The sequence below is a fragment of the Diadema setosum genome, chromosome 17 (assembly GCF_964275005.1).
Source record: "Diadema setosum chromosome 17, eeDiaSeto1, whole genome shotgun sequence".
Lineage (NCBI taxonomy): Eukaryota > Metazoa > Echinodermata > Echinoidea > Diadematoida > Diadematidae > Diadema > Diadema setosum.
Window position 1 is genome coordinate 13,014,131 of NC_092701.1, and position 26,377 is coordinate 13,040,507.

The window sequence follows — 26,377 nt, forward strand, 5'->3', positions numbered from 1 at the left end:
GTTCTCCAGCTAAACAACCAGAGTAATTTGCTCTTATTACAATGTCATGGATGTAGATCTGCATTAACGTTCAACCTTGAGATAAATTGATGTGAATTGAGCTCTGTAGTGTAATTCAATCAAGCCTGATTCACAGAGAATGGCCGATCGTATAGCTGGCCATCCCACTGGTCTGCAATATTGTAGGTTCGTGTACAATTAGTACATGTGCCTATCGAAGAGTAACTCTTGTTTCCAGTGGAAATATATGGTAGAAGCATTGTTTGGCCATTAAATTTGGCCTTCAAGCAAATAGAATGCAATCATTGTAGTGTTTACACTTAAGGGCTTTTTACACTTGCAAATTTTTGCTTAGTCCCGTACCAACGGTGGGGCTAAGGGGGGGCCTTTATTAGCCCCACCGTTGGTAACGGACTTTCCTTAGCCCACTTTCTGTTTACACTTGTTTTTGCGAAAGTGGGCTAGCCCCACCGATGATCCCGTACTATCTGGCCCTGCAAAATAGCAGGGTTAGCACCGCAGTTGCGGTGCTAAGCAAGCGAGTGTAAACAGAACGAAAAAAATAATCCTGGGCTAAGCGACGGAGACGAAGTCAGACCCCTCACTGACCAATCAGAAACAAGGTAATTTATTGGCGAGTGTAAAAAGCTGTAAAAATTGGTACGGGACTAACGATAGTCCTGGGTCAGAGAAAGTATGGGGTTAAAGGTATTAGCCCACATTTGTAAACCTGCAGCAATTGATCTCATAGTTAGCATGGAGTTTGGGTATGATTGCAGTAACACCTGTGCAAAATTTCGTTCCAATTAGTCCATTACTTTCATAAAAATAAATGAAAATGCACCGTAATCCGTATGCATGCGTAGTGTATAACGCTCGCTAGCTCCGGTCCACGTACGTGTTACATGTACAATGTACGTAGCTATAGCCCGCGCTCGTAATTCGATTTTGGGTCGGGTTGACCCGGTTTGAAAATTGATTTTAAAACGATGATTTTCTCTCTTTTATCGAATGGTATAGACAAAGAGCGACAGGTGAGGTATGTTACTGTTATAACTTGTACTTGAAGTCATATTGGACCTGTTTTATGCAGTTTTGATTTTCGTGGGTTTGCAAATGTGGGCTAGTACCTTTAAGAAACACAAGTGTAAAAAGGGCTTTAGAGCAGCAAGAGTCTAGCCCGCTGACTGCTTGCTTTTCTGATACCACTAATTGTTTATTCTTTTGGTGGCTTCATCGTGGAGCAGAAGTGGCTCAAATTTTGCTCTGATGCCAAATGGATTTATTCCTGTGAAGCTATTTGAGTAGTTTGTGATACCATACGTGTGTCCATAATATGAATGTACTTGTATACATACTTTTTAAAGGGTCTAATGCTGTATTCATTCTCCACATGCTATAACATTCTACATTACAACACTTATGCTGATCTATCTGGTGTGCACTGTGACCCCCGCAGTTCTTCCTAAAGTCTTAAAGGGAAGGTAAACCCTAAGAGCAATGTGGATTGAGTGAGAGCAGCATCATTAGTAGAACACATCAGTGAAAGTTTGAGGAAAATCGGACAATCGATGCAAAAGTTATGAATTTTTAAAGTTTTGGTGTTGGAACCGCTGGAATAGGAGACTACTAGAGGTTATGACGTATGAGAGGACAACAATGCAAAGAAAATATACAGGAAATTCAACAAAAATTCATTTTTCTAGCATTATGAAAGAGCACTTGACTAACCGCTTTCAGAAAGCATGGGGAATAATTGCTACCCTTAACATATGTCAGTATCAAGTTGACGGAATTTGTAATTTTCGTGAAAAATGGATTTTTGTAGAATTTTCTTTATATTTTCTTTGTATTGTTGTCCACTCATACGTCATAGCTTCTAGTAGTCTCCTCATCCAGCGGTTCCAACACCAAAACTTTAAAAATCCATAACTTTTGCATCGATTGTCCGATTTTCTTCAAACTTTCACTGATGCGTTCTACTAATGTTGCTGCTTTCACTCAATCCACATTGCTCTTAGGGTTTATCTTCCCTTTAAGATTGTACACCTGGAGGTATTTTAGTAAAATGCCTGTAAAGCCAACTTTGGCAATATCATACCCCCATTCCACAGAGACTTTCTTTCATTGGTCACTCATCTGGAGAAGCAAAGTTTATTGCTTCCGCCCACCCACCAAAGTGTATCGGATCACAGTCTGATGACAGTCCATCCAATTAACCATACATGTGTAGTTTAAGGAAAGTAAACACTTAACACAGTTGTGACAAACACGTCACTTCATTTTTTTGTTCATTTTTTTTTTGCCAATTATTTGAAACTGTCATTTTTACTACATTGTCAAGACATACTGTAGACTTATTTGGAAAACCTTGCGATTTGGAGGCTGAGGCATACCAGTTGCCATAGCGACATTTCTAGTTTTTTATTTCCTTGCAATGAAGTATTAGACAGTTGTACAAAATGTAAATTGATTCAGAGCTTAGCATATGGCAAATTTACATAATGTTTATCTTCCTAAACTGAAAAACAGTTTCCTGACATTACAAGTATTCTTGGCTTTTATGGCTGATGACAAATGAATCACTGGAGTAATGTGTGTATTGTGTGCAGAAAATCAATACTTCAGCCCTGCTGGTCAAAGATATGTTGATACTCTTTTTAGAAGCAGTGTAGGAGCAGTTTAGAACCACATGTGTATTTTTTGTACCGGTATTTTTAGGAAACTACATGTAGACACCCCCCCCCCCCCCCCCAAAAAAAAAAAAAAAAAAAAAAGAAAAGAAAAAAGGATAGAGATAGAGAAACAGCAGCAAAATCTTGTAAAGTTTATACACCTTTCCAACCTGCAAAAAGGAAACCAGTGATAGATAGAGAACAGATGAACGTGTGTGTAGGTCAAAGGAGATAGTGGATAGAGGCATGGAATAACTCTACCAATTACTGTAACTCAGGACATTGCCCGCATACAACGTCCACAACCCTCATCAGCTTTTACAGGCATACACAATGTAATTCCATTGGTGAGAGCTGGGTGAGAGCATTCTAAAACAATTTCTGCTATGTCACAGATCATATAAGACCTTCACAAAACACTTATTATGTTATCTTGGGTGCAGGATGCCTGTAGGGAGAAGACTAGAACCATCCAGAATTTAATATCCTCTGACAAAAGAGCTTTAGGTGCAGTACTGTATAAAAAGTGGATATATTTTCGCGCTTGGCTGTGTAAAAAGACTTTCGCATGTTTTTAAATCCATGGAATCAAGACACCAAGTACTGGCACATATGGCGCGCAAAAATATTTGCAAGCTTTAATCTTTGCGCTAGCCTCTGGTTGCGCGAAATGCGCGAAAATTTCAACACCGCGAAAATGTCCACTTTTGCATTACCAAGATGCCTACACACTCTGTACAGTAGACCTGTTCCTATTTTTATGAGTGAGATTTTCATGACTCAGCGTCTCGGCACGCTCAGGGTGTCCCCCCTCCCACGGTTTTGGTTGAATATTTGTTGAATTGCTTACCACATATAGAAATGTATTTCTATCTCTTCCTTGATATTCAACTTTCATTTAGTGTATGTACAGTACAACTTGTATACTATCTACGTTATTCTCTTTATGTATCATTATGAATGCTGAACTTATTATTTTCTTTCATAATACATGTATATCAAAAATTATATACGATGTGTACATGACCAAAGGGAATTCTGCACCATAGGCTGGTGATGGGGTCTGAACTTCGTTGTAAGGAAATATGATTATAACCGAGTTAATTGTGATGGGAGTGCCCTGTGTACCATTTTCTCTCAAACATCAAGTTGATTTGTTGATTTCATAGTGTCAAGACACGCTCTGTACACTTGATGAAACAGTTGCCCATCCTTTAATGCCATCAGTGCAGGCATTTAATACGTACACTTTATCTGGAGTTCCTGGAAGACATCCAAATTCCTATGATCTATACAGTGTACACGTACATTCATACATGTAGATTACCATTTGAAATATTGATGACCCTCATTATTGCTGCCAAATATCAAGGGGGTAAATGGGGACACCCAGTATGCAGGGAATGTACAATGTACAACGTTGTACAGCTCACCACCAGTTTCCAAGGGGAGAATCACACAAGAATACACTGATATGATCACATCATACATACAATTGTAGTGTACATGTTATTAGTTTTAAAAAACAAACAAACAACCCCCCCCCCAAAAAAAAAAAAAAAAAAAAAAAAAAAAAACAACCTCTTGAACCTTACAATTTAAATCCACTGTGCCAAATATTTATATTTCAAAGTTTTACAGTGAGTCTACTTTATAGTGATAATGTATTGATGCAGTGTATTCATGGGGGTATGGTTTGCATGTGAATGGTGAGAAGTGTTCTTGGATCAGTGAATATCTAGAAGTAGTTCTACAATACAGTCCTTTGACCCCGGCTAGTTACACTGTAGTTCCAGACTTATTTGGGGGTACCACCAATACACAAATGCCTCCCAGCCTGCCAGTGTTTCAAATGCATTGTGGGATGGCTGGTGAGCAAAGTTGGATCTCATCTGGGCTTCATCTTGCTCCCAAAACCAGAGCGGGAACATTTTTTATTGACCAGGGTAGGTCATGGAATGAGTGTAGTGCCCGGGAGAGCATGCTAACTAACTACTGACTAGGCCAGGCCAGGTCTTTCATCCAGGTGTACATTTGAAGATTTGTTTGTTTATTATCTTGTGACCAGCACGACCCATGTTACAGTCATGAGTGACGACCCATTGGGTGCAAGAAACATGTATGCTACAACAATGTATATTTGATTTATAACTATCGTATATTTGATGTATATTCACAGCAAATTCAAAGCAGGAAAAAGAGTAGTGATGAATGAAATGCAAGATCAGTTGCATTGCATCGTAGTATTGTACAATGTTGCAGGTGGGAGAAGATGCGAGCTGGATGCCTGCAGGGAGGTCCCACCTCCCTGATGCCTGGAAGCAACAATGCTACCATGCTATCCCATAGTGCATCTGTCACGGAGCTGAGCATCGGTGGTACCCCAAATTTAGAAAGTCAATTTAGTGTGGCATTCACAGTTCCTTAATTACTTAACATTGTAGGCAATATCTCATCAATTGGATATTCAGCAAAGAGAAAATTGCTCTACGAAACTTTGGCGCAGGTACATTCACTCACCTAGCAAGTCTTTTGAAGTACGACTAGTCCCGACTGTATCTGCTTTGTCAGTTGAGTACCGTACATGTACGTGGTTGCATGTGTTGCTGTTTTAAGTACAAAATAGACTTTCACAGGGTGTATTTTTTTTAATGTTTTAAAATATGCAGAACACTTTTTATTAGAACCTATTGCTTGTAGATAATGCAGATTGGGCGATTGTCAAATCTGCAACTGCAATTTAATACAATTGTACTGTAAAACACAATATTTTCGCGTCATTAAATTTTCACGAATTGGAGCCAACGGCCTTTTTCGCGGCATGAAATTTTCGTGAGTTGCCTCTATTACATTCAGTGCATATAGTGTGCACTTAAAAATTTTCATGTGCAGTTTGATTTCGCGAATCTTGGCTGTCACGAAATTCGCGAAATCAAAATGCACGTAGACATCCCTCGCTTTACAGAAAGTTGGGATTCCTTTGCTGTTATGGCCATTGCCATAGTACCGAGAGATGTACAGTACCTTTAAAGTACAACATCCAGTGTGCATCAGGACAAGTCGTCATGTTACATGTAACACTATGCTCACTGTACTTGTGACAGCAAGTGGCAGTGCAAACCTTTAAATCCCTATAGGGCTCATGGTGTGGATTAAGATCTCCTCAATGAATTCAGGCCCATGCAGTATGTTATGATTCATCCTGCCACTGAAACATACATATGATTGCATCGAATTGGCACAGAGTTGATATGTTACAAGGAATAAGACCATGTTTCCACTTGTCTGCAATGGCCAGAAGCCAGTTGTTGGGATTCACCCGCTCTGCAAAGCTGGCAGAATTATTTTGTAGTCACTTGCGCTGCAGAGGCTTTTGTACTGATGAATTCACATAAATGGATCTACCCTTTTTCTGTGTTTGCTTTTCATGTTTTGTTTTGTTTTTTCCCTGAAGACCATAAAACATGCTATGAAAATGTTTTTTTTTTTTTTAAACTAAATTCATTAATATCTGACAGAATACCTATGGGTAATTCCGTGAAGTTGGGGCACAAAGTGTGACATTTTGGCATAACTCATTTACTAATTATGCTATAGATATATTCTTTATAGGCTTTACATTTGTATTGAGACCATACATTTTCCTGGAAATTTTGTGCCGTTCAGACTCAATTTTGATGAAGTTATTTTTAAAAAATGTAAAGGTGTCCTGTAGCATCGTGACGTGTCCATGTAGCATCGTGATAGTTAATATCTGGTCCTAAAAGACAAATTAATGCAATTAGCTGGACCAAAATTTGATATAATATGCATAATTACTAGATTAGTCAGATAGCTTTTACAAGAAAATTACACAATGTGTCACTATGCTACGCGGTGTCCACCAAATGTCACAAAAAAGGACACAGCGTAGCATTGTGATACATTTTGTAATTTTCTTTTTAAATTAAAACTGTGTACAGGAAATTTGAGATATTTAGCTATCTATTTAGCTAAATATGCATATTGCATCAAATTTTGGTCAAGCTAATTGCATTAATTTGTCTCTCAGGACCAAATTTTAAAATATCACGATGCTACATGGACACGTCACAATGCTACAGGACACCGTTACATATTGTTTAATAACTTCATCAAAATTGTGTCTGAATAGCACGAAATTTCCAGGAAAATGTGTGGCCTCAATGCAAATGTAAAGCCTACAAACAGTAAATGTACAGCATAATTAATATTGAGTTATGCTGAAATGTATTTTTCAAATATCACAATGCTACATTGACACTGCCCAACTTCATGGAATTACCCCTATACACTGTAGATATAATTTGCAAATTGGGATCCAGTAAGTTTGGATGCCTTATTTTATGTTACAAATGTATCATAACACTTTATCATGCAATTCTTTGTGTTCCTACACATGATGAAGATAGCTGTATCCATGAAATTTAGATGTAATGTTTCTTCTCTGACAATAACTTCAGTTAGGCACTTATCAGACAGGCTCATCGTTGTCTGCTATGCATTGTAGTCAAATACAAGTGTAGTAGTTTATTAGACAGAAAGTTACCGGTAATCTGAATGTCCATTGTTGTGTATCTCCACTAGTGTGATTTAAACATGTTTACAGACCTATTTATACACAGTAGTTGTAAGGAAGTATATTTCATCCTGATTTCTTTGCAAAATTAAATTTGTTCCAAGTAATGGATAAATGCTTTAGGATTTCATTGTATGACCCTTGCCTTACGAGGACTTGTAGCCATACAATCAGTTCCCCACAGTATTTGTTTTGGTAGGGTAATGCTATTCACTTCACATTGCCTTTTATTCATCTCTGTGTTAAAATCGTATGCCATCAGCCAGTCACTTTTAGGCAGAAAAAACAAGTATATATATATATATATATATATATATATGTATATATATATATATATATATATCTGTAAGATTGGCAGTACAGCAATCATAACAATTCTATGACAATTTGAGCGAACTATCTGTAAGCAAAATAAGAGACAGTCATAACTCGCACAATTTTGACAAAAGTAACATAATCCAGCAGGCATGTAGGGTGTAGAATAGGTACATGGGGGGGTTATGTTTTCGTTACCGTTGGTTTGTTTGTTCGTTCGTTCGTTAGTTTGTCCATGTGCAAAATAGCTCAAAAAGTACATAGTTAACGGATTGGGATGAAACTTGCAGGAAAGGCTGAGAATGACACGAGTAACAAACGATTAAATTTTGGTAGTGATCCGAGAATTTGGGGGGAATTTATGAAGGATTTTTTTATATTTTGGCAGATAGGGTCAATGAACTTGGGAGTTCAGGCTGCGCGTATTTGAGGTTTGCATGCGCGCACTAAAGCGCCTGCTCTAGTTTCTGCTACATGTAGGGCGAGGCGCGCTGTGCAGCTAAAGGTTTATGACGTAACGAAGGCTTCTATATTGGGAAATCAGGCGGCTTTCAGCACACAATGCAGTACGTATGGGTGGAAATCACTGGTCTCTGTGGAAGACAAGATCAGTGCGGGTGGAAATAAGCTGCATGCTTGGCGGAGGTCTGCACTCTCAGAGTGCTTTTCTAGTTTGTAGAGTGATGCCATCCGATTTTTATTCTCCCGTTATTTCTCACAGATATATGCCAAGGGTTTCATAGGGAAAGTGAATAAAAGCAGATATTGAAAGAAAAATTCATATACAACTGTAATGTAAAAAAAGAGACTTTCACCAAGGTGTGGAAACAAATAGGTCCTACAGGTATACAGACATGTACACCCGCTCTGTAGCAGTAGCTCACCCTTGGTCATGTAGTCAATTATTGTGAATGCAAACAATCAGAGTTTGGTAGCAAATATGGAGAAAAATGTGACTGGAAGCACAATAGGTACGTTACAATAACTTACCTCGTCTAAAGTTTGAGAAATTCGTTCAACTTTTGGTGAACTCATCTGAAACTAGCTCATCCCCTACCCCCCCCCCCCCAAAAAAAAAAAAAAAAAAAAAAAACAGAACTAGAGATTGTAATTTGTCATCACTGACAAATTAAGGTGATCCGATTTTTGTTTAAATCAATGATTCGAGTCCTGATACTGCAAAGTCTCAGCTACAACATATTAAAATCTGAGAGAAATTCACCAAAGCATAAGTAAGATAGTGCTCGCTAAAGAGAGTCATGTCAATTTTCACATCTAAAAAATTCCCTCCCATAGAGATAACACGTCATAGCGAAGATAGAAAAAGAAGCAAATATGACCTTTGACCCCACTTTGCACAGACAAGATGGCATCTGAGCAAAAAGTAGTTATTTTATGAAATGATCCATGTAACATGGTCTTTGCGTGTGCAAAATATGGGAAAGATAGGACAGGTATTCACCAAGATACAAGATGAAACATTTATGACCTTTGACCCTAATTTACATACCCAAAATGTTGTCCGATCTAGTAGTTGTTATTTTATGAAATAATTTACGTGACATGAACTAAACATGTGCAAAACATGGGGGTGAACGGGCGTGTTTTTCTTGAGTTATTGCAAAGAAAGTTGCAGAAAAAAAGAAATATCTCAATACATAGAAGATAAGCTTTAATTTCAACCAAGTTTTTTATCGTGTTCCCGACACTGTATGAAAAAATCATGGGCAACTTAACGATAGCGCAAAGTCTCAGCTACAACATATTAAAATCTGGGAGAAATTCACTTAGGGGTAAGTGAGCTAGTGCTCGATAAAGACAATCATGTCAATTTTCACATTAAAAAAAATTCCCTCCCATAGAGATAACACGTCATGACGAAGGTACAAAAAGAAGTACATATGACCTTTGACCTCAATTTGCACAGACAAGATGGCATCTGAGTAAAAAGTAGTTATTTTATGAAATGATCCGTGTAACATGGTCTTTGCGTGTGCAAAATATGGGAAAGATAGGACATGTATTCACTAAGATACAGGATGAAACACTTATGACCTTTGACCCTAATTTACATACCCAAGATGGTGTCCGATCAAGAAGTTGTTATTTTATGAAATAATTTACGTGACATGAACTACACATGTGCAAAATATGGAAGTGATAGAGGCCGTTTTTCTTGAGTTATTGCAAAGAAAGTTGCAGAAAGAAAGAAATATCTCAATACATTGAAGATAAGCCTGAATTTCAACCAAAATTTTTGACGTGATCCCGACATCGTATGAAAAAACTAAGGGCACACTTACGGTAGCGCAAAGCCTCAGCTACAACATATTAAAATCTGGGCGAAATTTACCGAAGGGTAAGTGAGCTAGTGCTCGATAAAGACCGTCAGGTCAGTTTTTCATTTCCAGAAAAACTGCACTCCCATAGAGATAACACGTAAACTGGTCAAATTTGACAAGATTAATTTCAATCCATTTTTACGAGGTAATACCGTTATCCAATCAAAATGTTGTAATTTTATGTTTGAAAGAAAATTAAATAAGCTACAACATACTTAAATCTGAGTGAAAATTGACAAAGGACTAGTGAGATATGCTTGAATGAACTTGAAATTTGATGACGTCATTTTGAAAATTTACTTTTTTTACTTTATTAAGGAATTTAATGTCTTTTAATCATTTTGTCAGCATTGCCACCCCATGAAATGACATGTACAACTCATCAGCTTTCACAATATGTAAAGAAAATGGGGGGTCACCGTCCATCCTGACGAGTAAAATCGGATTTAAAATTGACGGTTTTTTGGCATAGTTGCACTGTATATCGCCATTGACGCGCGCGCGGAATTTCAACTTTGACGGGCCCGTATGACGTCATATTGAGTCGGATTGACTTGAAACTTGGTAGAAATTTTCCTTGACATTTCAGACATCCGATTCATGTGAAAAAACGGGAAATTTCTATTGCATATGAGCTGTGCGTGCGTATATGCGCGCGCGCGTACGCGTCCGTCCGATTTTTTCAATTTTTCAAAAAATGCTCCAAATGGTCTGAAACGTGTGCAAAAAAAATTTGAGCTCGATTTGAGCATACACATATTTCAACGCGCGCGTACGCGCGCGTTTTGAGATAAAAATGAATTTTGAGAATATGAGTAGAATTCGCATGACTTGAAATATATGTGACGTAAATTTCATTGAAATATTCCATTCCATTAATGAGATATGCATGAAAATGTGTTTTCATATAATGACGTCATAGTGACGTCACGGTCGACTGATCACTATGATTTTACTTGCGCTGTCTTCTTTGCGACATGATACATATATGGTATAAGTTTGACATTGAGAGGCAATGCACTTTCTGAGCTAACCTCTGCACAACTTTTGTCCAGAAATAAACAATCAGTACTATACAGAAGGTGATCCGAAGGATATTCGGATCACCTAAAAAAGAAAAAAGAGAGGAATGATTGGATTGGTATCCATTCATCATATTGAAATACTCTGACGGGATGCCAAAAATGGGAGGGTCACTGTCCGCTATTTCCTCCCCAAGTACAAAAGGAGAATCCAAACACAGAGTGGCCAAAGTCCAAGGGGTCACCCGTGGGCTGAGATCTACTTCCTCAGACCTTGGTGTAGCTAGCATGTTAAGGAACGGTCTGTTGATGTTGACATTAGGAACATGGGATGTCACATGATCAGGCATTGTGGTCAGTGGCAAGGGCCACAGGGCCTCAGGGTGTCACTGGCATGAGTATCACATGGTGGCCTTTTATACTTGGCTGCCCAGACAGTGCCGGATTTCCCCAGAGGTCAGATTGTCTTCAATCAATAGAATATGGTCAAACAAAACAAAGTTGTATGTGCCTGACACCAGTTCCTCTTTGAAAACATGTGGGACTTCACAATTATGGGACTTTCCTTTTTTTTTTTAACTTCCAATTCTGATGACTCGTCAGTCATTCTGTATGTTTGATGCTAGTTTGTTACACTAAACGTTGAAATTTTTGCCCGCTTCTATGTAATGTCTTGATTCAGCGGAATTCAAAACGTGAAATTCATTTTACTTGGCCGAGCGTAAAAAATTAGAAATATGAAAATATCCACTGTACAGTATTCAAGTTATTAAACTAAGACATGAATTGTGGTATTGCAGATGCTGTGTTCCAGGCTGAATGTGAACTGTTAACATTGTGTATTAAATTTGTGCCTGAATTAAAAAAAAAAAAAGACATTCATTCATTTCTGATAACAACAAAATGCAGAAACAGAGTGTTTCCTAGGGCTGTATTATGCAAAGTGATTGTACATTAAACCAAGTTCTGATTACTGTGATTTTTTTTTTTTTTTTTTTTACATACAAGTACAGCTGTAGTTAATAAGTAATATTCTTAATACATTCCTTCATTTCTTTTTTCTTTTCTCTTATTATCCTCCTATCCTTTGACCTGTGTTTACTTCTTGTCATCTATCTTCATATTAAATTATGACTGCTTTCACTGAGAATGATATTGTTATACTGATATAAAATTTAGTGTTAATGTAGTTTGGAAAGCCATCAGAGTGGAGCTTAGCATTTGTTGTACATGTATATATTTTCATTTATAAGAACAAGATATGTGTATATATCATGCTTTTTATTAAACCGACCATGTCATGACAAACATACTGTCAAAACGAGATTAATTCCCTTTTGAGATGGATATTTGTGCAAGTAAAATGTTAAGGTGCTTTTACAAGCAACACTTTAGTCCCACCTGCCCATATTAATGTCAGCCGCAGCAATGCTGTTATTACAAAATTATCACCAGTATGCTCACATTCTCTGTGTCCACACAAATTACTTTACACTGTATTTTTTTTTTTTTTTGCAGTCAACTGTTGAAAAGAATTGTAGACAGCTCTCTTAAATTGTTACTTCATATTGTACAAGTGTATATCTTTTTTTTTTCTCTCTCTCTCTTGTGGTCATTTCTGTCTTTATTGTTATTTTAAATATTGACAATATTCCCAGTATTTTTAATTTGTATGATCATTAGTTGGATTGGTAAAAGTAAAGACCATTAATATGGGTGATTCCAATGTTTATCTGTATTTTGTATAGCATTTTACATACTGTTCAAATATGACATTGAGGGTACTCATCTTTTACTTACTATTCTAATTTCCTTCATGTGTATTAAGATGCACAAAATTATATGTGAGATTATGCATAATAGGGATTTTGTTTTTGTTTTATTTTCCTTTGACACACTCCAGGAACTCAAGAACATGCTGTATGATGCACAGCGGAGAGCACCGGAAGCACATGGTAAGGAACAGGAGTGAGAGAAATTGAACGAGAATAAAATGAAGAAGAAGACATATGAAGCCAGCCAGACAGGCACAATGGTGATATGAAAGACAACCGATAAATTCAGTTGGAACCAGTGTGTACAAACTTCACTTTAAATGAAACGTAGGAAAAATGAGGAATGAACAGAGACATGCAGGCCTTTCCAAGATTAATTCCAAACTTAATTCAATACAAAATCATTTTATTGACAATCTAAGCTTGAGTATGTTTGAGTATGTAAACACAATACCAATATTTCTGGGTGTTTTTTGTTTGTTTTTTTTCAACCTGCCAACCTGCATTTTGTTTGTGACTGACAGGGGAAAGGGGGTGGGGGGGGGGGGGGGGTGGAGGACTATATGTAGTCCAGAAGGTAGTGTACAAGTACCATTCAATCAACAAGAATTTGCTTTGTTATTTTTTTTTGTCCCCGCCGAACGAGTTCGAGCAGGGGACTATGAAACGGGCTCCGTACGCGTGTGTGTCCATCTGTCCGTGTGTCTGTCTGTCCATGTGTGCGTCCGTGTATGATCAAAATCTTCAATTTGCTACTTTCTGTCATTTATGAGCCAATTTTGATTCTGTTTGCTTTATATGATAGGACTACATGAGAGCTTTGAAACTTCTACACAAAATTTCAGTTGTGACCTTTGACCTTGACCTTTGACGTATATTGTACATGTACAATATGCTACTCCTTCGCCATTTCTAACCCGATTTCGATTCTGTTTGCTTTATGTGATGGCACTAGTTGAGGGCTTCAGAATTTGTACACAGAATTTTGACCTTTGACCTTGATTTTTTGACCTGTATTGTACATTTTGCTACAACATGCTACTCCTTCGCCATTTCTAACCCGATTTTGATTCCGTTTGCTTTATGTGATGGCACTAATTGAGGGCTTCAAACTTCTACACAGAATTTTGACCTTTGACTTCTTTGACCTTGATTTTTGACCTACTGTAAAACGAGGAATTTTCGCGTGCATTTTGATTTCGCGAGCGCCAAAATTCGCAAAATTAAAATGCACGCGAAAGTTTTTGTCTACACTACATGCATTGAACGCCAGTGGCAATTCGCGAAAATTTCATGCCACGAAAAAGGCTGTCGGCTCCAATTCGCGAAAATTTCATGCCGCGAATATATCATGTTTTACAGTATATTGTACATTGGCTACAAAATGCTACTACTTCGCCATTTCTAACCTGATTTCGATTCCGTTTGCTTTATGTGATGGCACTAGGTGAGGGCTTCAAAACTTCTACACAGAATTTTAACCTTTGACTTCTTTGACCTTTGACCTGTATTGTACATTTTGCTACAAAATGCTACTCCTTCGCCATTTCTAACCCGATTTCGATTCCGTTTGCTTTATGTGATGCACTAGGTGAGGGCTTCAAAACTTCTACACAGAATTTTGACCTTTGACTTCTTTGACCTTTGACATTGATTTTTGACCTATATTGTACATTTTGCTACAAAATGCTACTTCCGGCAGGGACATATATTACGCACCGCGTAATTTCTACTGTTCCTTGTTTCATTAGCAGTGATATGGACTTGAATGAAATTTAAAGAAACCAAATGGGATTTGTACGCTGTACGTCAGAGTCTGTATTCTTGGAGATTAAATTAGATTTAAAGAGAAGAATATTTTCTCTCACTGCCCACTGCTACAGTAAGTTTGAGTTAACTGTAAAATTACTTTTTGCAGATAAGAACGGGAGAGTACCCTGCTTTATTTCATGTTTTTCCCTTCCCTTTTCCTATTCTCCGCTCAGTGTCATAAGAGACATACAATAGCACCTCATCTTTTTTTCTTTTTTCTTTTTTTTAGGTAGTAGCAGCTATCAAAGCAACGGCAGACATAACTATCAGGTTTTGCTTGTATGACTCCTATTGTGTGCAGCGTGAGCACTCGGTGCAACCGTGGAGCTGAACAACACCTCCATGGTGCAACTTGCCCGTGGCTGCACAAATTTAGAGTCACAATCAATGATGACCAAGTAATTGACAGAAAAAGTGGGCAACACAATGGGTGGTTCACATCTGACATTGCCATAAATGTCAAGTACTTCAAATCCTATTGAACAGGGTCAGAAGGCCAGGTGAACGTTGTAGCAGTGTACTCATTGACTGGTACAATGTCTTCCTGCCTTTATTTGTAGATTGCTTATAATGGTTTGTAATTTGATTGTACAGAAGGGTATACATTGTGTGGCTAACTGTTTATTTAAACTGCCTTGCATTATAAATTCAAAGTGAGCATGTACCGTCGCACATTGACCGGGGAAAATGCGGAATTGTGTGCAGTGGTGAGATGGATCTGTAGAGAAGTCAACATAATGATGTTCATATGCAATGTGTGCTAGTTTTTAGCTACAAGTGTGCATACAATGTACCTTTTTACTTAAGAAATAAATTTGCCATTTATAATGTTTTCTTGCATTAAAAACAAATGAAAATACTTTTAGCATTACACATATTGATCTTGTGAGGACTGGACAATGTTTCAAATCCACTTTTAGATGGACCAAGGTGAATAGGAAGAAAAAATTATGTTTCTCATATTTCATGTATAAAATAAAATGCAGAGAATAGAAATGTGCTACTTTGCATTACCCAAAATGACTGACAGTACTGAGTATATCTGTAGATGATGTACAGTATGTGTGGATGTACTATGTGTACATTTGTGAGGTAAAGCCTGTGTATGTTTGTATACAACAGCTCGTTATATTTCGCGGAAGTAAGCATGTCCAAATCAGGTTGTACAGCAGTTATGGTATAAGTACAATGTGTATGTCCTGATAAGATTTAAAAAGGGGAAGTGGGAGAGGAGAGTGAACAAAAAAAAAAAAAAATGAATGAAGGGTAAGGAGAAAGAAAAGGAAAAAGCTGATGCAAAAAGTTAACCAGAATGACAAAAAAAAAAAGGGGGGGGTCAATGATTCAACTATTGGTAATTCTCCTCGGATTGCATGGATTGTATGAAGAGCAGCACAGGAAATTTGTCTGTTCCTCCAGAGGAAATGCAGCGGAAAGAATGGGTCACTAGCAGTGACAGATGGAAAGTCACAGAAAGTGTAGTGAGGGAAGTCTGGAGTATTGAACATGGCCTTAATTGCAGACAGTGTCTTTACCCTGGCTTTATTTTTATGTCACCATTGTTTACATCTTATTTTCAATACTACATTGTTTAGACCTGTAGTAAAACAAACAGAAGTGTTTCTAAATTCCTAAGCCCACGCTTTTCAACCAGTGGTCTTTGGCCCACTGTTTGGCTGTGAAACTCTCACAGGCAGGCTGTGACACTGGCCAAAAATGAAATTCCCCCCCCCCCCAAAAAAAAAAAAAAAAAAAAAAAAAAATAGAGTAGAGTAAAATGAAATGAATTGAAATAGATTCAAATGAATTGAAATTAAACAGAGATACTTTTAAGAAATCAAACCCAACATGAATTGTGATTTGTATTCATTGAATATTAACAAGTTGATATCTATAGGGGAAGAGGAACAGTGGTAAAGTCCTAACCTAGATAGGTTTTTGTTCTTTCACCACCCAAGACAATGCTAGAGCCAAAATGACCACAATTTTTTCATGGTTTGAACTGCACAGTTTCTTAGCAAATATAGCAAAAACAAAACAAAACAAAAAAATATCAGCATATCATGCAACAAGACTGCAACTCCTGAAATAGGACCCTGGATTTGAGTGACCTTTCTTCCAGCCACTCACATGTTTGTTTGGTCTCGGAAGGAACAAACAAAATCTGCAGTAGTGTGACACTTATAGTCTCTGCTACAGCTCTCTTAAAGCTATATCATGTGACTGAAATAAATAGAATTTTGTAGCGTGCTATACCTCTTTATTGCACTTCTGGCTTCATGGAGCCATTTACTCACTTTAACCAAAAAATTAAAAAAAAAAAAAAAAAAAAAAATAGATAATATCACCAGAAAAAAAAATGCACATCAAACAGTAAACAGTAAACAGTACCTGTCCAATCATGTCAGCCAACATTTCTCTGCAAAATGTGAGGGCTCAGCGTAAATAAGTTGCAGGTACCCCCAGAATAGAATGTGCAACTTGAATAGAATGTACAACTTGATTAAGCTATCCATGTGTTTGCGGGTACCTGGCAGTTTGAGTAGATTGTGATATGTAAGTTTCCCATGCTTAGTTTTCAAAGTTGTGGACATCAACCACTTGATTAATATCACATTTTGATTGTGATTCCTATTGTGACCATGCATCACAAAACCAACAAAAAGTCACACCCACTGATTTTGTGTCAGGACTAAAAATAGATTAGAATAGTTAATCTTTCTTTTTTTGTTATTTTCTGCAAAAACAATTCTTCTTCTACATTATTCTGAAGTGTGGATCATGAAACAAACAGGAAATTGTACTCTTAGCAGTTTTTCTAGAACACTTTTTTTTTTGTAGGATAGTGTGATTAAGTGTCTCAGAGTCCCCCTTTCATTTCTTAATAAGCCTTTACACACTCTTCACTTTATAACACCTTTTAAAAGGATGATGAAAGTTGGTATTCCCTTGGACAGAATGTGTTGATAGAGCATGATCAATTTGTGGTTAAATTCATTATCATTGAGTACAGTACCAAAAGGAGAAATAACATGCATGCACGTCACATTTATATAGGAATGAGAGTTAATATTTTTGTTTTTGTTGAAAGGACAAGTTCACCTTCATAGACATGTGGATTGATTGAATGCAGCAATATTAGTAGAATACATCAGTGAGATTTTCAGGAAAATTTGACAGCCCATTCAAAAGTTAAGAATTTTTGAAGTTCCTGCTCAGTCACTGCTGGATGAGAAGACTACTACAGCTTGTGATGTCACATGTGTGCAATGATATAAAGAAAACAAAGAAAATTCAACATATTTTCACTTTTCTCGCATAGTAAAAGAATGCTTGACTTGCCTCTTTCAGAAGGCAGGGGGAATAGTATTACCCTTGACATACGTCAGTGACAAATCGAGGAAATGTGCATTTTAAAAAAAAATGTGAAAATCTCTTTATATTTTCCTTATCTTCTTGTACGCATGTGACATCATACACTCTAGTAGTCTTCTCATCCAGTTCATGACCATTTCAGACTGATGTGAGCAGTTTTGTGTTGTATTTTAGTGTGGGAATGTGAAGGATTGAAGCTAATGACACATTTCTGCACTTTTGTCATTTCAGTCGTGGGGGAGGCGCAGGTCGACCGACATTTCGTCCAGTTTGAGGAGAAGTTCTTCCAGTACTGTGAGAAGGAGCTTTCCAAGATCAACACATTCTTCTCAGGTAATCCAGTTTATGACCATTTCAGACAGATGTGAGCAGTTTTGTGTCGTATTTTAGTGTGGGAGTGTGAAGTGTAAATATGAAATAAGATGCCAGTCGTGTTTCAGTTAAAGTTAGAAGTACTAGTAGTATCATTATACACAAGGGTGACGTACACAAACATTTTGTGGACCAATGTTCTATTGCGTCAAGATTGTTGGCTCTCCAGTAAATGACCCAAAAATATGAATTCCTTTCTCCCTTTGTTCCCCCAAGGAAGGTGCTTTTATTTTATTTTGATGCAGTCTTTTCCTGTAGACACCTGCTTGAGTACACGGGGGGGGGGGGGGGGGGGGGGGGCTAGTCTTCATTGGGTTAAGCTTTTGAAGTGATATGCAGTGGCAAGGAGTTTAATGATCTGGAGAAATTAAAAACTAAAGATGTAAACAAACTCTCAACCAAGGTTTGATGAAATGGAAAGGTTGTTTATAAGTAGGAAATAATGATTCCACAGCAATGAGAGCTATGAAAAGTTTTATTGTAAACAAAAAACAAGATGGATTACACTGGCCATCATCTGAATTATTAGTGTTTCTCTGTTCTGTAAAGGTCACTGTTTATATTATACCTCAATGTGCCGCCTGCAATTATGACCAAGAAATATTTATCCTCAAAGTCTTAACAAGGATAAAGAAAGAAAAGATGTTGCTTAATGGCTGTCATTTGGCTGAAGCAAGCCAGCTGTAAGCATCTAAATGACAGTCTGTATTTCATCTTTTATAGTCTATCACTGTTGATTTCACCAGTGGTTTGCAAAAGTTTTATTAACATGGATATTCTCGTATACTTTGAGTGATATATGTCTCAAATTAATAGTTGCCGTACCAAAGGTTCTTTTTTTTTTCCCCTTTGTTTTCATGACAGGAGTAGAAATGAGAGAAATGGTGAACACTTGTGCTTGTGTATTACTAACCAGATCTTTTATTCCAAATAGAACTTAAAATTTTAGATACAAAAGAGAAAGTATAAAGAAAATAGAGATAAAAGGGGGAAGATAATTAGGGCAATATCAAGTGTAATATCATGGGGAGATTTATGTTCTGTGCACTGTTGAAATGAATTTTTTTTACAGCATTGGAAAATACATAAAATGCATTGTGTTTTTTGGTAAAATGGCATACCTTTACAAGCTTTGCCAGTAGAATTTTCATTCATTGATGGAAGTACTCTACAACGTAGCAGTGTGCAGTATATTGTGTGTGTGCAGGTAATGCAGCTTCACACTGACAATAGGAAGATGCTGCTACAGGTTTTTGAAGGCTCCCCCATTTTGTGCCAATACATGGGCACTGTATGCTTCTATTCTCAAGCTTGATAATACACGGATGAACCAGAAAGTTTGAAATGTATGGAAGAATGAGGTGATCTACAGTTCACCATATGCTGATGGTAAACAAAGTTTAGTATTTTGTTGATGGCACACAATTTGATGTACAGTATAGGGGGGGGGGGGGGGGATCCAGGATTACTAGTTATTCAAATTTTATAGAATTGATTTAAACTTCCAAACCTTCCTGTCAAAAGAATTGTTTCAAATGGTTTTGAAGTACATGTACATGTAGTATTAGAATTGTCTCACTGTATTTTCATTTCTGTAAATCAGACACAATTCATCCATTCAGCTGCGAAGTTTGATAATCAATAAACCATTCAACAACAACAACAGCAAATGCCTGAAAGCTTCATGTACTATGGTGTGCATATTGTTCAGGGTCTTTTAGAAGGGACTGATTTGGGAGATGGTGCCTCATTATATGATATGTCCTACTCTCATTGCTCTTTAATTTTGCAGTGGATGCATATTTTGCTGCCATTGTCTGGCTCAGTCTGTGCCTCTTTTATCTGGTATTGTGTTGAAGTCATGTTCAAAGGCAACTTTGTGGAGTCAATGGATCTATTATCAAATTATCCATCCAGCCACCCCCATCTGTTTCTCATCTGCTGGCTCGCTGTGTGACACCAGGCATCGCTTGTTTGATGAAATTAGGAGCATTTCCCACACCCGCAATGCCAGTTTTGTCGGGATAGTGGAGTCACAAGCATGGAGCCTGATTTGATTGGTAGAGCAAGGCATCCAGTCAGAGCGTCCACTGACTTATATCCAGTCTTGTTACAAGCAATTTGATTGTGAAACTCATTCAGTTTGGAAATTTGCTCCAAGCAACTAGAGCAAGTTGACTGCAACACAAAATGTGCCTGGGATGCTTCCGCCCTCACACTTAGTCACTTTGCTCTGCCTCCATGCCAGGCACGTTCATACGACAGGAGTGAGAGTTTGATGGTGATCTGGAATCATGATCCAAATCTCACTTTTGAGATCACCGTTCAAATGATGTGAAAAGTTTACTGAATAATCACGATTGAAACATCATTGTTGTTTTTTTCAGCTGTTCACATGACAACCAGAAAATTCACTTTCCCACACAAGTTGAACGCCTGTTACCTCAGCCTGACCCCAAGCGGTAGAGAAAGACAGCATGAAGTATGATTAAATGCGTGTCGCATGTGTGTGTTCACATACCACAGCACACTCAATGCAGGACTGGGCTTGGATACACACAAATACACACAAATACACACACACACACCGTGTGAATCCCCCTTTAATAATTACTGTATACGCCATATATTTCGCAAGTCTAAAATTTCGTGAATCGGGAACTCCCGACAATTTCGCTAGTGGTTATATAAGTGATTGTGGAGTCTTGTACTGGAACGGAGAAGTGTACACGCATGCGTTACATTCACATCGGGATCAGGGTCAATATTTTCGCGTGTCTTTAATTTCGCTAATAGCACCCGACTCGCGAAATTCGCGACAAATAAAAACCTTGCGAAATATTTGGCGTATACATACAGTATACAATGCAGGATATTCTAACCTATTACTGATTGGCTGGTATCATGTAATGGTTGTGAGTTTCAAACAATCTTGCAGTTTAACTGAGACCTTGATGCTGATATACAACAGTGTACTATACAAATACTGAATGGTCACAAGTGTGATGGTACAAGATTTCACACCTGGTGAAGATAGAGGCACTCTATTCAATGAGGTGAAAGATAGAGGCACTCTATTCAGTAAGGTGAAGCCGAGTTGAAAAGTGAACCTCATCTTTCACTATTTAAGTGTGAGTTCTTGTTTCATTGCACAAGTAAAGGCTGTCACACTGTTTTACACAGCACCTTGGACATTCTTGGATTTAGTACAGAAATGGCAATCATTTTTCACTCTTTTTTTATGAAAGCAGAATGAGTGACACAGTCACAGTCAGTCGTACATGAAACCAAGGAGGTATGTTTATACCTCCTCGATGAAACTGATCAGCCAAAGTTTTTAACGGTAAAATGAATGACTGAATGTGTTCTTGTAAAAGTGCACATAGCAAAGGTAGGTTAACTCTGACAGAGGTGAGCAATATAACAAAAACTACAAGTTGATCATAAGTTATAACGCGGGAGTCCATGGAAATTGGTGGCATCAGCCTTGCATCAATCTCTATAGATACTTTTGTGCTCAAACACAATTTGCATGGCTCAACAGCAACAATGTGCAATAATACTTTTAATTGCATGTCAGGTGATGAGCAGTCAACCAATCGCATTGCTAGATTCTTTTTAGGTGTTGTATAAATATGTAGTGTATGTTGTACATCACTATTGCTTTTAAAGAGATGGTACAGTTTCAGTTGAGATGGGGCTTCAGGTTTCCAACTTTTTTAATGATTTTGGAGATAATGAGATGCCTCTTTGATATGAAATATGAAAGAGCATACAATTCTAAGAGGAATTCAAAGTTTATTTGATGAAAATGAGATTTGAAATGACTGAGATATCCAAAACAAAGTGATGGTAATAACATGTGGGACCCACCTTTTATTAGGATCGCTTTGTTTTGCTTTGTTTTTGGATATCTCAGCCATTTCAAAACCGATTTTCATTAAATAATCTTTGAATTCCTCTTAGAGTTGTACGTGTATGCTCTCTAACAATACATTAAGTGGTTTCTAAGTGTCTTGAAAAAAGTAAAAACTGAACCCTCACCTCATCCAAGATTGAACCAATACTATACCATTCCATTTTAATATCACAGGAACATTTTAAAGCATCTTATTTTCCACATTTGTAGGATCAGACTTTTTTGTAAGGATGTGACGCATTTTGTATCAGATACTTGTGATCACACAAAATAGAAACTTTTCATTAGGTATAAATATATACCCTACATCTTTAATACTTGTATTAAAGAAGTTTCAAATTGATATGTAGTATGATAAAGTGGGTATTAAAAATCATGTAAGTAGTGGTAATGGAAACTATATTTGAAGCCACTGCCCCAGCATGTATCACACAATCCACCTTCATGTTCTCCGCAGGGATCTCAACTAAGCTATGGCAGCAGCACAAGACGTGCACCTATGGGAAAAATTGATTTCATTTAGAAAAAAGAGAAAGTTATTATTTTTTCCTACAGTGTTATATTAATAGCAAGGAGAGGTGATATACAGATCGTTTTCCAATCAGGTTTCCTCTTTGCTCCCCTTTGACCCGTTACTCTCTTGAATATGTATCGTTGCTGATCTGTGTCAAAGTAGAGATGGGTGTTTGCTCACGAGTTCATTATCATTTTTCTTTCACTGCACCTAACGAAGGGGTGATGACAAGAAAACCTACCTGTCTGAACCCCTCTGCCCATTGACTGAGTTGATGACTAAGAGGTCCAGTTCTGAAAAACATCTGAAAGTCATCAATCAACTTGTTAGGATTCCCAGCATGGTGTGACTGGCTGCTGAAGGTTGCACATGTTCAATATTGCATCGGGGGTTGTCATTCAGTCTGCATGGCATCGTCACCATGGAAACAGCATCTGCCTGGAAATGCCAGAACAAACAAATTATGCTGCAAATTTATGGACAGCTCTTTGTCACACCCCTGTCTCCCCTTAATTTGGGCTTCCCTTACCATACTCTTTCCCTCTCAGTCCATTCCTTCCCGCTATGTTTCTTATCTCTTTCAATCATTTTACAGTAATAATCAATCTTCTAGGGTGATACAGCACAGGTAGGCAGTAACTTGGGAGCCTGGAGCAGCGTGTCATAGCAATGTGTTTTTCTGAACACCACGTGATGCTCTCGTGTCCTCCCTGGTCTACCTACATCAGGTGATCTGACAGGTTGCCTTAACCCGTTGAGGATGGACTGATTTTGCTACAACACGCATTTCCCATAGACACTTGCCCGAGTATACTCGGGACTCGTCCTCAACGGGTTAAAGGTCCTGTTTACCTTTGGGAACAGTGATTCTAGAAATGTTCAAGATATCACTTTTGATGCATTGTGTAGGTTAGTTGTATCACAAAACATCAAACCGTCTAAGATTTTTGCAATAAAGGCTAAAATATATTAGGAGATATCACTATTTTTCTCATTAAACTGTAACTGTAGACGGTTTAGTCTGGAAACATTTTTATTATAACTATCGTTTGTATTTTGTATATTTAACAATACTTAACATCAATTATACTGGTTCAAATTTTTACATTAGTTGTTTCTATCCCTTACCCACATTTTAAAACTATTTTGAAGCAGTAATGCTGGGTTTTTGTTCCATCTGCAAATGGTAAATTATGAAAACCACCCCGCTTCCTTTGTCCGATAGAGGCTGCATTTGTCATCTTTCCCCTGTTTGAAACGGCTTTCAGAAGCCGTTTCCAAAGTCCTTTAGAAACGGCTTCCAAAATAGTTGCGTTTATCAACTAATCGCAGACACGAACACTGGCCTTGTCACTGTGCAGCTGCATTGCGCATTTTGACCCGAGAAGGCATGGTTCGTAACCGCAATACAAAGCCGTTTCAAATCAGCTTTGCGTTTATCTCACTTCAAAGGGCTTCTAGAAACAGGTTTCTGGAAACCTGTTTCAGAAAGCACAAATTTGCAGTTTTCAAAAAGGCTTTCCGAACTCCATAATCAAAACAGGACTACAGAACCACCATGGACTATTGGCTTTCAGTACCGGTATTCAAAAAAAAAAAAAAAAAAAAAATGTGAAAATTGTAGCCGCTCAATAGACACCTGTAAATTTGCATTTATACTTGACTTACACTTGTAGTATTTTGCATGATGTTTTTTTGCGTGATGTTTGTGAATTCCTGTAACGCTTCAAAATCGCGGATGCTCAGCTGCATCGTACCATGACACTCGGATCAGTTTTACTATACTCTGTACATCCTGCAAACCGGAGCGATTGGATTCCTTTAGCACCAAAACAAAAAACCAAAAAAAAAAAACACACACACACACACACATTTTGTACAAAATGGGAAATGTTCCAGTAAATACATATCTCAAGCAAGGGACTGAAAGAGCTACATGAACGGGAAGGTCCATGAAGGATGTCATTTGAGATAACTTTGTCAGTGATGTCTTATGATACAAAGTGTACAACATGGGATATCTTTTGATGATTTATAAATACAGAAATATATATTTGGCTCCAACCGAGCTTGCTATTAGAGATATGTCCCCTTCAGTTTCTCAGTCATTTCACATTTAATCCTTCGTGAAATACAGTAACAACTGTAGCAACTGTTTTTATCAGTGTGACATTAACCAGCATGGAGTCTACTTTCCAATCTATTTCCTTTGGATAAGATTTGGTTATCTACATGTGCAGCAAAATGTTCTCTGTAATTCTCGCTAGTGCCAATGACGTAAAAAGTACCCGGATGTGGCTTTTTCGTCAAGATTTAGTGCACTTGGTAGCAAGGGCACTTCCGGCGCGGAGCATAATTTGCACAACGCTACATGTAGCGTGCGCGTACGTGTACCTTACCTATAGCGCTGCGCCGACCACGGATACTAGTACAGTAGGCGGCTGTACCGCCCGAGCCAGCGAGTGGCCAGGCCTGTCATACTAGTACTCGTACGTACACTGTAGTCGAGTCCCCGCCGGCAGCCGGCCTTGCATTAGCATGCACCACTGCACGCAGCGCATAAGCTACTAAGTAACACATACCGGTACAGCGTACTGCTTGATCGTGCGATCGATCTGCACATCATAGCTCAGTCATCTCTGCATACGCTGAAAATATGCTGGAAAATATTCACCCACCTGGATATCGTCATAGAATGCCCATCTTTTTTTTATTTGTTCTCTGTCGAAATGTCGCGAACACAATCGGGAACGAACAGTGATCTCGTACTTATCCTGTCTCCGAAGCAACTTCTCCCAAGTAAGTACAGTACGTACAATGTACGTAGGCACTAGGCCTACTACCTATAGTGCTATGCTGCTACCACTACTAGTAAGTCGCGCGTGCACGTACTGCGCTGTGGAGTCACCCGCAAACTTCACCCACGCGGCCACGTCACGTCTCGCATGCCAGTAAGGGTCCTACATGTATTTCTGCAGATTTTTTTCATTTATTGTTGTGTGAACGACACATGGCAGCTTCGCAGCAACAACCAATAGTCGTATTAACAGCAATTTCTTTAGAATGGAGAAATTTCAAATCATATTAAAGCTGTAATTCAAGTCGAGAAAACAGGAAGTACATGTAGAATACGGTCGGTTGTGTGTGTAAATAGCATTGGTCACGTATCACACGCATACGAACGGAAGTGACTTTGCTACCGGACTATCCCATAATGCACCGTAAATGACGCTTAAATCAACATCCGGGTACCTTTTACGTCATTGGCGATAGCGAGAATTGTCAAACAATTGTCATTCTTTTTTTTTTCCATTTGCTACAAGATCATGAGGTAGTCCTCCAACCTAGCAGCATATTAAAGACATAAGATTGAAAACTGTTTGATTGTCTAATACATGTAGGCCTATGCTTCAAAAACAAACACAAAATTCAAAGTTGCATCTCTTCGCAATTTTTTTTTTTTTGTCTGAAAGTTTATTCTATTAGTACAAACTGATAACTTCGAAATCATAAAATCATCGAATAGGACATAAGATACGAGAACAAAACCGTCACATGATGTTTATGAAATGGTATGGAAATAGAAGTTTGAAAGCTATTGGCAGTGCTTTCATGAAACTTCTTTGAATTAAAATTCTTTTGAGTCATCTTTGTATTGT

At 37.9% G+C, this 26,377-nt stretch overlaps 1 protein-coding gene across 1 annotated transcript in view; it reads left to right on the forward strand.

Annotated features, from left to right (window-relative positions):
- The window catches only part of LOC140241225 (xenotropic and polytropic retrovirus receptor 1 homolog), a 66,453-nt gene that overhangs the window by 5,927 nt on the left and 34,149 nt on the right, over positions 1 to 26,377 (forward strand). Inside the window, exons 2-3 of the mRNA XM_072320977.1 lie at positions 12,855 to 12,906; positions 18,145 to 18,246. Coding sequence (XP_072177078.1) covers positions 12,855 to 12,906; positions 18,145 to 18,246 — 154 coding nt within the window. The remainder of the gene's footprint in view (positions 1 to 12,854; positions 12,907 to 18,144; positions 18,247 to 26,377) is intronic.